Raw genomic sequence first — 14939 nt, 5'->3', positions numbered from 1 at the left:
GGCCCCAGGCTCATTGAGTGGGTGAGCCGTGGGTACAGTAACTAATATGTTTGGGTCAAGATTAAATAGGTAACATCTAGAGCTTTTGCAAACAGATGCAAATCGAGGGAGGGTTGCCCCATGTTCCCACAACTCTATATTTTGCTCTACCAATAGTGTTGTTGGTGGCAAAGATCCAAAGATAAAGAGAACCAAGGAATTAACATTGGTCAAGACATTCGAAAAGTGACAATATACGCAGACACCATCATGATGATGCTCACTAATCTGGTTTTCTCTAGTTCTCTGCTGTTGTAATAATTAGGAAAGTAACTAGAACTCTCTGGGATTAAGGTAAACTTCCAGAAATCCCAAGCACTGAACTGCGCTATATAGTTGAATGATTTGAAGGACCACTTGCCCTTTAGTTGGGCTAAACAACATGTTGGTTACTTGGGTTTTCCCTAGATCATCTATCAGAGGCTAACCGCACCCCGCTCATACACAATAGTAGCAAAGATTGCAATCTTGGGACATGGGAGGGCTATCGTGGTTGGGCAGCTTAGTAGCAGTCAAAATGACTGTACTTTCGAAGATAATATTCCTTATGCCGATTATTTTTCTCCAGCTCTCCATAGTTACACAACTATAATGCACAAAAGCTGTGTTTATATTGGCCAGGAAGCACTCAGGATTGATGGGCACAAGTTGACCAGACCACTGAAACTTTGGGTACTTGGGTTACTTAATATCGAACACTACTACCTCACTTCTTTTTCTTTCTGCAGTTGGAACAGGTTGAATCTGAAAAACAGTGGTAGTTTATTGACCAGGTGATCACTTGCATTCACATATGGAAGGTCCGATGGGTAGACAAGAATAATAACCACTTTAGGGAGGTGGTACTAGCTTGCTAAACACGATGGCTTGTCCTCATTCTCATCCCCATTAACACCAACAATTGCCTGATTTTGAAGGGGAGTGGCAAGGGCCTTGGCTCTGATATATGCGGAGGGCTGTGGGAGATCACCAGGTAAGAGCTTGATGGAAAGGGAGCTGGTCCACACCCTGGCAAATAGGGTGCCAGGGTATAGACAAATACACACTAGAACATGGAACACTATGTAAGTTACCTCAAAGAAGGAAACACTGGTAAGTTGCCAGTTACCAAACAAATTTCATTATTGGGATGCTTATACCAAGGATAGATGTTGGAATGGATGCAACAGCTGTGGAACCCCCCTTCATTTTCTTTTCCAATTTTTTGGTAATGTTCACTTGGCTACAGGTACAATTACAAATACCACTCTCTAATCAAAGATTAGCATGATCAGACATGATTTGGTCTGCATGGCAATCAAGTAATCTGAGAAAAAGAACGAGCCATTAAACAGATGGAAAGACATTTTGGGGTCTCTCCTTTGCGAATGAACAAGGCATCCATTAATATATATTTAGTAAGATTACAGGGTATATGTCTTGTTGAGTAACCCTCACTTCCTTCGTGTCGGCAGACCTAGATTAGAGACTGGATTGTTCAAGTGAACGTCACCATCTACTGTGCACCACCACTCAAAGTACACAAGTTCAGTAGAAAGAAAGCGTGTAGAGTTATGCAAAATAAATAAACTAAGGCCTCTCTTGAATCAAATGTTACCACTTTTAACTGTTCATCTACCAAATGGCACAAAAATGAATTACTATATTGCTGTAAATATAACCAATGGACTTAATACCTAATAAATCTTGAATAAAAAAAAAAAAATCAAATGTGCACTAGAAAACATACGATCCTACCTCTTTCTTTCGATTTTTCAACATATTCTGAAATTTGGATAATTCTTTCTCTTGTTCAGATTTGATGCGCTTTGCCTCATCACGTAGGCGTGTTGTGTGCTCCTGTTCAACACGCTCTATTGTTTGCTTCTGCTGCTTTTCAAGGTTCTCAATTTCTTGGTCCGATTGTTTTTTTTTTCCCTAAAAAGAAGATCAAACATAATTATACTCCTTACATTGCATGAGATAGCCATACTGAAGCTCTGATGTGGTAAAAGCTGCCAGGGCCTGAGGAACTGCAGATAGTGTCCAAAGGTGTGACGTCTAAATCCTCAAAACCTCCTCCACCAATCTGGGATCTTGAAGTTAAATATAATAAAAAGGATGTGGTGTTATGTAGGGATTGGGTATGCAGGACATCCACAAAGAACAAGTGGATGCCCTATTTAGAATGAAAACAAGTTACTTACCTGTACTACAGTTAAACAGTATTGGAATCTTTCACTATGCACATGCCTGAATCATTCCCCGTCGCCGAGGCAGAAGTCCCACGGCAATTACATAAGTAAATAATAGTAGTAGGCTAAAAAGAAAAAAGCCTAAGGCCTAAATCTTAGTAGCCTATCTACATCCTTATAGTAAAAAGAACCAAAAGTCAGCTTCAACCAATCAGCTACCAGCACCCTCTAGAAAACTCAGCAGAGGCAGTTCTCCTCAGATTTTCTTAGCTCAAGTGGGAAGTATCCCAAATCATAGAGAACTGACTCGCCGGGGAGGAGGGTGGGTGCATGTGAATCTATGAAAGATACCAAAACTGGATAACTGCCGTTGCAGGTAAGTAACTTATTTTCTTATCCAGTATTGGGGTATCTTTCATAGATTCACATTCCTGAATCAGAGTAGCAATCAGTATACCTAATGTACTGTCATTTTCGGATGGTGGGAGACAAGTGTTCACAAACTCCCAAATTGCATCCACAATAGTTGAGAAATTTTAAAATAACTAAGCCTTTAAGAAATCAAAAGTTTTTTTCAAATACATTGCTGAAATAAAACATGAATACATAAATATTAATATATAGGTATATACATATATATATATATTCCATACAAGGTCTCCAAAAAAGACAATTGAGCCCTAACGCCAGCCACTTGTAGTCCTGAATGTTAATTTATTCTTAAATCCATTTATTTGCACAGACTTAAACCAGCGCGTTTAGGTAGCTTTAACTACCTTGTTCACGGACTCCTAGTGACTTTCTGGAAAACCTGTATAGCAGTAATACTGTGGATCTGACGACCTGCTTAGGAGGTAATTCAGACCCCATGGAGATTTTGTTAGTTTTTAATGGCATTACAGCACAGGTAGCAGTTAATTTGACCAGGAAAAGTAAAACAAGGCCCAAGAAATTGAAAAACTGGTTTAACCAAACCTGTAGCGACTCCCATGCGGTACTTATAGAGGTGCTTAAAGAGCCTGACAAGGATGCACAGAAGGTTGCGGAAGCAAGAAGGGCCTATAAAAAGGAGATTAAAGGAAGAAAGAGTTGAAAGACATGGCATGGGAGGAACTGACCAAAATGAGTGTACTGAAAAGTAGCACTCAATTTTGGAAAGTAATTAATAGCCCTTTGTTCAATGAGACAGAAAATTTAAATCAGGACTGCCTTATCCCCCCAGACAAGTGGGTGGAGCATTATGGCGGCCTCTATGCTGGAATAAACAATTTATCTTCCGTGTATCAATGTGAGGTCACCCAGTTAGGGAAGATAGTTTTTTCAGAGGAGGAAGTGCTGAAGGCCATTGAGTCCACTGGACATGGGAAAGCTCCTGGCCCGGACGGGGTCCGGCAGACCTCTACAGAGCAGACTCGCATTTATGGGCAAAGGTTTTAACTTTCGTTTTTAATGCAGCTACCATAGTGGGTCCCCCAGTGTCCTGGGAAAAAGCAGTCATTGTCCCAATATTTAAAAAGGGCTCAAGAGAGGATCCGGCGTGTTATCGGCCAATCTCTCTTTTGGACTCAGCTGCCAAAATAATGGGGAAAGTAGTCTTGGAACAGCTGACAGACTGGTTGGAAGTGAATGCAGTCATTTCAGACCTACAGTACGGGTTTAGAAAGGGAAGAGGTACTGCTGGGCAGTGCCTCAATTTACATCTTCTGATAGGGAAGTACATGGTCGCAAAGCAGGGGGATATACATCTAGCTTTTATGGATTTGTCCACTGCTTTCGACCTTGTAAATCGTCAAACTCTGGAGTGCCCCATCTGATATAGGACTAGACCCTGTACTGATATCTTTTCTAGCCGATATGCATAAAGATACCAGCGCAGCAGTTCGCTACAATAAGGATGGGAGCTTGACAGATGCATGGCCGGTAAAGCGAGGGGTAAGGCAAGGGTGTATCCTTGCTCCTCTGTTATTTACATTCTATATAAACAAGTTGGGTGAAGACTTGATTTTATCATGTAAGGAAATCCCCAGAGTTGGTCAAAAAAATATACCTGCATTACTATATGACGATGATGCTGTACTAGTAGCCAGGACTGCACGAAGTTTACAATCCCTGTTAGACTGCTTTATTAATTTTATGGATTCCCTGGATTTAAAAAATAATTGAAAAAAAATCACACACTGTCGCTAGGCAGCAGACGGGCGAAAGGGGTTTCGTTTGTCTGCAAGGGGATGGAGCTTAGTAAAGTACCCACCTTCCCATACTTGGGTATAGTTTTTGATGATCGAAGATCATGGGTCACGCAGCGTGCGATGAAAAAAAACACATTAGCGAGGGCAACAGGGGCTCTGTTGGGCTTTGCTAAACGTTTAGGCTGCAAGCCATTACCGGCCATTATGAAAATTTATAACGCTAAGTGTTTGCCCATGGTGTTGTATGGGAGTGAGGTGTGGGGCTATACTAACTCAAGCGAGATCCAAATGGCAGAAAATGTTTTCCTTAGGAAAGTCCTATCGCTCCCTCAGTCCGCAGCATCTTTTAATGTACATGAAGATTTGGGGGCTGGTTATATCTCTGACCAGATTGCTGTAGCGCCGTTACTAGGGTGGCTAAGGATCTGGGCACAGCAAGCGCCGAACCTAAAACAACTAATTATCCTGGATTGCCTGTCCCTAGACAAGGCCTTGGCGATACCATGGATTCGATATATCAAAATGCAAACAGACTTAATGGGTAGCCCTGACTTGTTCACAAACCCTAGGGCCCTAAGTAAAATTATGATTAAGGCAGTAAAATCCCAGTATTTAAACAGGTTGAAGGTTCAGAGGGAAGAGGAGGAATTGGCTAAACCTTCGGTCAGAAAATTGGTATGTTAAGCACAGGGAGTGAGATCCAGCCGTACTGGACATATATAAATAAGCCATTCCACCTGTTTGTCCTGCTAAGGTTTAAACATGGTATGCTGCCTTGGCTTTTATCTTTCCCCAGGGGATTTGCTAAAAGTGGGATGTTGGGGCCGTGTCCGTGTGACAACAAATCGGAACAAAATGCCCTTCATATGATCTTTTTCTGTACATTTTATGTACAGCAGCGCAAGAAATTTATTCTCCCACTATTAAGAGGGTGTAATTTTGAACAGGCCAGACCGGCCCTGGTTTATTTGCAATTGTTAGGATCTGCTGTGATATGTTTCGGGGTGGCAAGCTACATCACAGGCGCTGTGAGATGTCGAAAGAAAATGTCGCTACCATAATTACCCCCCTTTGCATTTCTTGCACATAGTTTATTAGATAGTTTTTATATAATTGTATGTCAAAAATATTTTGGATTTTTGAATTTGAAAAATTATTAACTCTCCGTTAGGTGACAAACCTTTTTATTGTATATATGTACTCACCAATTTATATTGTAAAATACTTTGTCGTGTAATTAGGACCCAGTGATGTGATTAACAGTGAAAAAGAACTTATTGTGTATGCTTTTACGGCTTTAAAATTTTTAACTGAATAAAGCAAAAAATTTTGACTTGACTTTGACTTGAATTGTTTGACAAGTGAAGATTAACAGAGAAAAGGAAAGTTTGCGCATTTTCTGAATCTGGAAAGTGCAGCAAGATGGACCTTGACCGATGAAGAGGTAAGCCGAGACTTGGCTAGAGAAAGCAAATAAGGGAGAATTTGTTCTGCAGGAGCTTGAACTGGGTGAATATTATTCACCTCGCAGCAACAGCAAAATCGCTTCCATTTCAGGCGATAAGTCTTGATTGTGCACTGGGCACGAGATTTGGCCAAAATTTCACGACAGTCTTGTGAAATGTTGAGGTCCTTGAACTCCAAGAAATCAGGAGCCATGCATGCAAGTGTAGGGACTTTTGGTCCGGATGAACCACTTGGTCTCTGTCCCTCAACAACATCGTAGGTGTCGGAAGAAGGCGAATGGGCTTGTCTTGAGACAATAACAGCAGTTCCTGGAACCAATACTGCCTTGGCCAACAGGGTGCAATCAGAATTAGACGGCAACCTTCCAGCTTCATCTTGCAGAGCACTTTCGGTATCATTGGTATTGGGGGGAAAGCGTATTCACAAATCCCTGACCATCGCATGGACAGGGCATTCCCCCTTGAGCCCTGTTGAGGGAACATGCTAGCATAGTATTTGCATTTTTTGTTCTCCCTCATTGCGAATAGATCCAGTGTTGGTTTGCCCCAAGCCTGGAATGCTCTGTTCGCCTGCTCCAGCTCCCACTCATAACCGTCCGATTGAGACCTGCTCAGCGTGTCCGCCAGAGTGTTGTGGAGACCTGACGTGCACAGTTCTCAGGGTTACCTTGTGGAATGTGGCACTCCCACAATTCCTGAGCCTCCTGCGCGGGCGTAGCTGATTTTGTTCCTCCTTGCTTGTTGATGTAATACATGCTGGTCGTATTGTACGTACGGACCAGCACTGAGGAACCCGCAATCCTTGGGAGGAAAGCTTGCAGAGACAGAAAGATGGCGTGGAGCTCCAGTCTGTTCATATGCAGCATTGTGTGTGTTTGAGACCGTTTCCCTTGAATCTGGAAATCTTGCAGATGACCTCCCCATCCCTTCATGGAGGCATTGGTCGTTAAAACAAAGTCAGGAATGGTTTGTAGGAATGTGAGATCTTTGGCTAGATTCGCTGATTGTGACCACCAATGCAGAGAATCTATCATGCGCGGCGTGACCCTGATGGAATCGTCGAGTGAACCCATGGCTTGTTGTCACTGAAGGAGTAGCTCCTCCTGAAGAGGTCTCATTTTAAGCCGTGTCAAGGATATAAGATTTATTGCAGAAGTGAACATCCCCAGGAATGAAGCAAACATCCGGACAGAAACGAACCTTCTTGAAATTATAGCTGCTAATTTTTTTAGACTAATTTAGCGGTCGTATGACAAGAATGCCTTGCACTGGACCGTGTCTAGCATTGTTCCTAGAAAAGGAATGACTTAGAGTGGATGCAACTGAGATTTGCTCTGGTCGAGAGTCAGCCCCAGAGAAGCAAATAGATGGATACATGCTGTTGTGGCAACCTTGGCTTTGTGTTCCGAAGGACCTTTGAGCAACCAATCGTCGAGATAAGGGAACACTTGGATTCCTCGAGATCTCAATGCTGCCGCCACTGGTGCCAAGCACTTCGTGAGGATTCTTGGTGCTGATTTCAGCCCAAACGGAAGCACTTTGAACTGATAGTGGGCGCCAGCCACTGTGAAGCGAAGATATTTGCGATATTTGGGGTGGATAGGGATGTGGAAATACGCATCTTCCATATCCAGAGCCAGAAAAGCCAAAAAATCTCCTTTGTTTAAACAGCTTAAAATCTCGGAAAGCGTGACCATCCGGAAACTTTGCTTTTTTAGGAATTTGTTGAGCTTGTGGAGGTCTAGAATCGGTCGCCATTTCCCGGACTTCTTTTTGATCAGGAGGAAACTAGAAAAGAAACCTGTTCTTTTTTGAGATGATGGAACCTTTCATCTATTGCATTCTTTAGGAGCATCGTTAAGGCTTCTTTGAATAATAAGTGAAGCGGAGGGGGACCCCTGAGCGGAATAGTAGGTGGCTGTTTGATAAATTCCAGGGTATGGCAGTTGGTTACTAGGTCCAGAACCCATCGGTCTGAAGTAATTTCCTGCCACTTGTGAACAAAAGCTGAAATCTTCGTGCTCACAGGTATGGAGGGTAATTTGGTTGGCACCCTGTAGAGAACACTGTTTCCTGCTAATGTCTCAACTTTGATTCTGTGATCTCTTTCGACCACCTTGACGGAAGAAACTAGCCATAGAGGATTGGCGGTATGATGACTGGTTGTAAGGCTGTCTATACTGAGATTGATACTGCCTGTTTTGTTGGTTTTGGTATCCTCCTCTTGATGTAAAACCACGTCCTCTTGCGCCTCTGAAAGATCCACGCCTGTATTGAAGGGCGCCTAACGATATAGCGGTATTCGTGTCAGTTTTGAAAGCTAGGAGGGCCTCATCAAGTTGTTTACCAAACAAAGGCTCCCTGTCATAGGCCATGTCTAGAATCTTTATTTGTACCTCAGGTCTGAAAGTAGTGGCCTTAAGCCATCCCTGGCGTCTACGCACTGCATCCCCAGCGAGTTGACGGAAGTTGGTGTTCACAATGTCCAGTGCACAATCTATAGTTTCAGATGCGGCACGTTCTCCTTCCAACATAATTTACCTGGCTTCCTGTCTACGGTCTTCAGGAATGAGCTCAATGAGACCCACCATATCTGACCACATTTGACGGTCATAACGGCTAATTATCGCTAGAGAGTTAGCAGCTCTAATAGAGGCCGATGCCATGGTAGAGAATTTTTTGCCTATGAGGTCCAGACGAGGTCCTTCCTTGTCAGGGAGTGTGGTGATAGGCGTTGCTGGATTTTTAGATCGCTGTTGGGCGGCTTGCGAAATTACAGAATCTGGTTGTGGATGACCAATCAGACAAGATGGCCTGTTAGCAGGGGCACTGTATTTTTTCTCTATGCGAGGAAGCACTGCCGGAATAGATGCAGGCGTCTTCATGATCATAACCCCCTCATTCCAGATATAGTCTATGATTGGTACAGCTTGTGTGATTTTCCTGGACTCTTACTTAAAATCATGTAAGAAACACTCGGTTTGTTCGACCGTAACAGGCAGTTGGCATCTAGCTGCCGCCTGCTGCATTAAATTAAGAAAGCCCCTGATGTCCTCGGGGGGAGAATCAGAAGGAAGAGGTGGAGAAGGCATTGGTATGATAAATTCGTCCCAGGAATCCGTAATATGAGTATTTTCAGGTAATTCGCCCTCTTCAACCTCATCTTCAAAGGAGGTAGTGTCATGCTGCACCTGTTCAGAAGGAGCTGAAGGATGAGCCGGAGTAACAGAAACCTCAGACTGAGAACCACCGCTGGTGGGGGTGGATTTTCTGGGACAGCCTGTTGTGGGGGAACCCTTTGAAGGTAACCCGCCAGCATGGCCTGGAGATCCTGTATGAGCGTTGGAGGGAGGTGACTCATTTTCCTCTGGTGTGACTCCTTTCGATGAAATCTATGGTGTGGAACCATAACCTCTTCCTGGTAATATTGTTCCTGGTACTCGTCGTCGTCATCCGGACACTTGATGTTAAGCTCAGAAGGATGATGAGCTGTGCCAAATGGTCCTTCATCGTTCTCATAGTCATCATCCTCAACATAAGTTTCTAAAAGGTGTGAAGGCAGAAGTGGAGAAATCTTACTGTAATCCTGATGCCTTTGAAAGTCTTGAGTTGGTAAAGTCCAGACAATATGGGCGTTGACTGCGAAGGTAAAACTATAACCGTCAATACATAAGATTGAATTGGTAAATCCGTCGTCGACGGGCTCTTCGTCGAAGGGATCGTCGACGGAACAGTGGTAGACGGTGACATCGTTGACGGGTCAGACGTCGATGATATCTTCGTCAAAGGTGGAGGCTTTGTTGACGGTACCGTCGTCGATGAACTCTACATCAACGTGGTCATCGACTGGGACTTTGATGATGATTTCCTCGTCGACTATTCTTCAAAAACTGGCTTTTTAGTCGTGATTGAGATTCTGGTAGACAGAATAAGTGATGTAATGGCCGTCGTCGAGACAGTAGCTGTCGACGATGGGGCAGAAGAAGTCACAGAAATCATCGACGATGGAGTCAAAGTGCCAGATATGACATGGCTTTTACTCACGGTTTTTGAAGTAGAGGTCTTCTTAGACTCCTTGGCCGATGTAGAGGGTGGAGACAGCGTTGACCCAGAGGAAATCTTAGGTGACCTCTGTGAAGGGTCAGAAACATCATGGGAAGATTTATGGTGTTTTCCTCCCTCACTTGAAGAGCTGTCAAGGGATCTAGCTCTTTTGCTAGAAGTTGAGACTAGGTAATCCTCCTCAGCCAAAGAGGATTTGAGCCACAAAAGCGGTCTTGCCTCTTTATCCCTAAGAGTCTTGGTAGGGAAAGTACGGCAGAGCTTGTAATCCTTTGCCTCATGCATAGGATAATGGCAATAAATGCAGTCCTTATGTTGGTCATCAACATGGTCCGTCTTCTTGTCACAGGTCCTGCAGGGTTTGAACAGAGCTTTTCTTTCAGACATTCTGAAGAGTTGTAGAGAAGAAAAAAACGAGTTACTTACCTGTAGCTTCAGTTATCCAGTATTGGTATCTTTCATGGATTCACATGCTTAGAATCATCCCCGCCGACGAGGTGGGAGTCTCGCGGTACAATAAAACATATACATTACAGTCATAATAACATCACATTATAGGCTACAATAGATAGTGAGTCACTACAATAGCCTATCTTAGTCCTTTTGTAAAAAGAACCAAACTTGGAAACCAACCAATCAGGCAGCAGCACCCTCTTAGAACCTTCCCCACAGAGAGGCAAACGCTCAGATTTTCGTAGCACAAGTGACAGTACGTATGCCATAATGATAAGGTAAGCCTCTCCGGGGAGGAGGGGGGGTCACATGTGAATCTATGAAAGATACCAATACTGGATAACTGAAGTTACAGGTAAGTAACTCGTTTTCTTATCCATTATTGGGGTATCTTTCATAGAGTCACATGCTTAGAATCAGAGTAGCTAGCATCAAGCAGGCATATCTGTACTGAAATAACAAGCCATACATATATGCAACTTTTGGTTAAGATTAATAAAAAGTTGTACAATAGCAGAAACAATATATTCCCATCACAAGGCTTACTTTATCTAATCTTTATCTTATCTAAAAAGGTTTCGAAGTACTGCTTGTCAAACTGCTGACTCAGCCTCTGTTGCCATATCCAGGCAATAATGCAGAGCGAAAGTGGGCACACTTTTCCAGGTTGCAGCACGGCAAATCTTATCCAAAGACACACCAGCAAACAGTGCAGTTGATGAGGACACTGCCCTGGTAGAATGAGCTTTAGGCTTATTTGACAACGGATGGCCAGCCTTGGAATGACAGAATTGAATAGTGAATGCAATCCACCTTGAGATAGTAGCTTTTGACACTGCTGATCCTGGCTTATTACCACCATAAGAAAGAAATAACTGGTCAGATTTTCTGATGGACACAGTTCGAGATATGTAGAACTTCAAGCATCTTTTGACATCCAAAGTATGTAAAGACTTTTTTGGCGAGGAAGACGGATTAGGAAGGAAAGTCCGCAATACCACAGGTTCATTGAGATGACATGAAGTTGGAACCTTAGGTATGAACGTGGGATTAGTTCTTAAAAGAACATTAATCCTTGGCAAATTTCAAATATGGTTGTCTTATAGTGAACGCTTGTATTTCACTCACTCGTCTGGAAGAAGTGAGTGCCAAGAGAAGAGCTGTCTTCCATGAGAGATTTTAAATCTGCTTTATGAATAGGTTCATATGGATGTTTCATCAGTTGTTGTAGCACCAGATTCAATCTCCATTCCGGAGGAGGAGCTCTAATAGGTGGGAAAGATCTGAAAAGGCTCTTCAGGAACTGCTTAATGAGACGATTGGAACAAAGTGATGCCGCTCCTGAAGATCGTCTGTATGTAGAAATCGCGGGCAGGTGCAATTTAACAGAAGCAAACATGAGACCAGACTTAGATAATGACAATAGATAAGGCAGAACCTTACCAGGAGAACAATCCAGGGGATGTAAGTTGTTGTTGCTGCACCAGTAATAAAATCTCTTCCATTTTAAGGCATAGGTCCGTAATATAGAAGGGGCTCTTGCTCTATTCAAAATATCTCTGCAATTTTGAGGTAAGTCTATATCCTTAAAGTCTGTGAATCCAGAAACCAAGCATGGAGCTGCAGTTGAGCTGGTGAAGGATGGAGAATCTGGCCTTCGCTCATGGACAACAGATTTGGTAGTATTGGAAGACGGAATGGCTTGCACTTGGAGAGAAGGAGAAGTTCTGTGAACCAGTGCTGACGTGACCATTTCGGTGCAATTAGAATCATACAGCATGGTTCCCTTTTGATTGCGCAGAAGTCTCGGGATCAGGGGAAACAGAGGGAACGCGTAAGCAAAAATTCCCGTCCACCTCATCATGAAGGCATTTCCCCAGGAGCCCTTCTCCGGTTCCCAACTCACGAAGAATAGGCACTTCTGATTGTTTTTGGAGGCAAAGAGATCCAGCTTCGCTTGCCTAACTTCTGAAAGACATTCTCCAGAATCATTTGATTCAGTTCCCATTCGTGGCAGGATTTTGTTGTCCTGCAGAGATTGTCTGCCAAGGTGTTCTGGACTATAGGAAGATGTTCCACCTTGATTGCAATATTATGCAAGAGAAGCCATTTCCAGATGTTTTGAGCTTCTTGGGACAGAATGTGAGATCTGGTACCCCCTTGCTTGTTTAAATAGCGCATGCAAGTGGTGTTGTCGGTTCTGATAAGAACTGTAGAACCCTTGAATCTTGGCAGAAAAGACTGCAGAGCCAGGAAAATGGCTCGAAGTTCTAAAAAGTTGTGCATCTTTGCCATTGCTGTAGACCATCTTCCTCTTATGCTGAGATCCTGAAGATGGGCACCCCAACCTTCTAGGTCGGCATCCGAAGTGAGTATGAAGTCCGGAATTGGAGGCTGAAAACTGAGCCCTACTGAGACATTTTTGGAACACCTCCACCAAGTTAAAGTTTCTTTCATAACTGGAGTTGCTTTGACTAGGTCTTCGAACGAACCCGAGATCTGGAGCCACTGATTGTCCAGCTCCTCCTGAATTGGTCTCATCTTCAGCCGCTATGCACTAGCAGAATTGCTGATGACAAGATCCCCAGAAAAGATTTGATTAGTCTCACTGAAGCAAACTTTCTTTTTAGGAGGTCTGATGCCAGAGAGACAAGGAGAGTTATTCTTTCTTCGGACAAGTATGCTTTGTTTTGAAGAGTGTCCAGTTTTGCTCCCAAAAATGAAATTACTTGCGAAGGATAGAGGATTGACTTCTGGACGTTTAGGGAGAGGCGTAGAGAGTGAAAAACGTGCAGGCTTTTTGCTGTTGCGTGAGAAGCCTGACGAAAGGATGGAGCCTTTGTCAGCCAGTCGTCCAGATATGGGAATAATTGGATGCTTTGCAGCCTGAGATGAGCTGCTACCGGAGCTAGAAATTTTGTGAAGACTCTCGGGGCTGAGCGTAGGCCAAATGGGAGAACCTTGAATTGGAAATGTGCACCTGCCACAGCACATCTTCAGAGCTTTCGATGTTTGGGATGAATCGGGATGTGGAAATATGCATCCCGAAGATCTAATGTTGTCATGAAGTCCGCATGATCTAGAAGGTGGAGGAGTTCCTGGAGTGTTACCATGCTAAAGGATTTTTTCTGAAGATATTTGTTTAGCATTCTCAAATCCAAGATTGGCCTCCAACCCCCAGATTTTTAATTTATCAGAAAAAAGCTCCCTTCGACAACATAGCTTTCACCTCCTTTCTGAGTAGAGCAAGATGCGATGGGTTTTTCTTCACAGGTGGATGAGGACGACATTTGGTCAATTCCAGTGTGTGACCAAATCTTATTAAATCCAATACCCACTTGTCTGTGGTGATTTTTCTCCAATTTTCGAGATATTGGGAAAGCCTCGAGATTTCGCATACTTGTGGCATATCTGGTGCAGGTGCAATGAGATTGTCACTGTTTTCTGGCAGAATCTCTGTCCTGAGGTTGACGTTTCATATCCTTGTTGCCTATAAGCGGCCGCCGGGGGACTTCTATAGGATTGTTGTTGCTGGTATACGTAACGACCTTGGCCACCTTGTTGCTGGTACTTCTGGTAACCTCCACAAAAGGTGTATGAGCCTCTGCCCCATGCACCTCGAAAAGGAGTTTTTCTATACTGCAAGGTACCCAACGCCCTAGCAATATCGGTGTTCGTTTTGATTTCTTGCAATGCCTCATCGATGTGTTCACCAAACAATAAATCGCCATCAAATGGCATGTCCAAAATCTTGGTTTGAACTTCAGGGCTAAAGTTAGTGAATTTCATCCATCCTTGGCGTCTAAGGGTAGCTGCTCCTGCAAGCTGACGAAATCCCAGAGAAGCTATATCCATAGAGATATCAATGACTTCAGAAGCAGCTCTTCTTCCCTCCATGAGAATCTTTTTTGCTTCTATCTTTTTATCATCAGGGAGATACTCTATATAAGGTGAAATGTCAGACCATAATTGTCAATTATATCTACCTAAAATTATTAAACAATTTGTAGCTTGAACTGTTGCGCCTGCCATGGTGGTAAAGCGTTTGCCGATGTTGTCAAGGCGCCTACAATCCTTATCAGGAGGAGCTGTTATCGGGGCAGAGGGAGTCCGAAATTTCCACTGCACCACCCGAGATATGACTGAGTCTGGTCTAGGGTGAATTGAGATGCAGGCAGGGGTGTCTTCTGGCGCCTTGTATTTTTTGTCAATCCTAGGGAGGATCACCGGTACTGAAAACGGAGTCTTCATTATCTTCACTACTTCCTCCTAGATATGGTCAATTATTGGAATTGAGCGAGTTGATTTTCTGTTCTGGTCTTTAAAATCATACAGAAAACATTCAGTCTTTTGTTCTGGCACTGACAGATGGAACCTAGAGGCTGCCCTTTCCATAATAGCATGAAAACCTCCGATGTCCTCAGGAGGTGAGTCAACAGCTTGGGGAACTCGCGAAGCTGGCGTTGGTATAAGATATTCGTACCATTCATCCACAGTACTGGGCGAGTTTGGTATTTCTCCTTCTTCGGCCCCTGTGTCTCCGTTATCATCCTGAT

The 14939-nt window shown here is 43.5% G+C and overlaps 1 protein-coding gene across 2 annotated transcripts in view; it reads right to left on the bottom strand.

Moving 5' to 3' along the window:
* The window catches only part of SLK (STE20 like kinase), a 377115-nt gene that overhangs the window by 137268 nt on the left and 224908 nt on the right, over positions 1-14939 (bottom strand). For both annotated transcript variants that reach the window (XM_086922732.1, XM_086922733.1), the window contains exon 12: positions 1777-1956. In XM_086922732.1, coding sequence (XP_086778858.1) covers positions 1777-1956 — 180 coding nt within the window. The remainder of the gene's footprint in view (positions 1-1776; positions 1957-14939) is intronic.

The sequence above is a fragment of the Lissotriton vulgaris genome, chromosome 5 (genome assembly GCF_964263255.1).
Source record: "Lissotriton vulgaris chromosome 5, aLisVul1.2, whole genome shotgun sequence".
Classification (NCBI taxonomy): domain Eukaryota; kingdom Metazoa; phylum Chordata; class Amphibia; order Caudata; family Salamandridae; genus Lissotriton; species Lissotriton vulgaris.
This window is presented reverse-complemented; position numbering and strand designations above follow the sequence as displayed.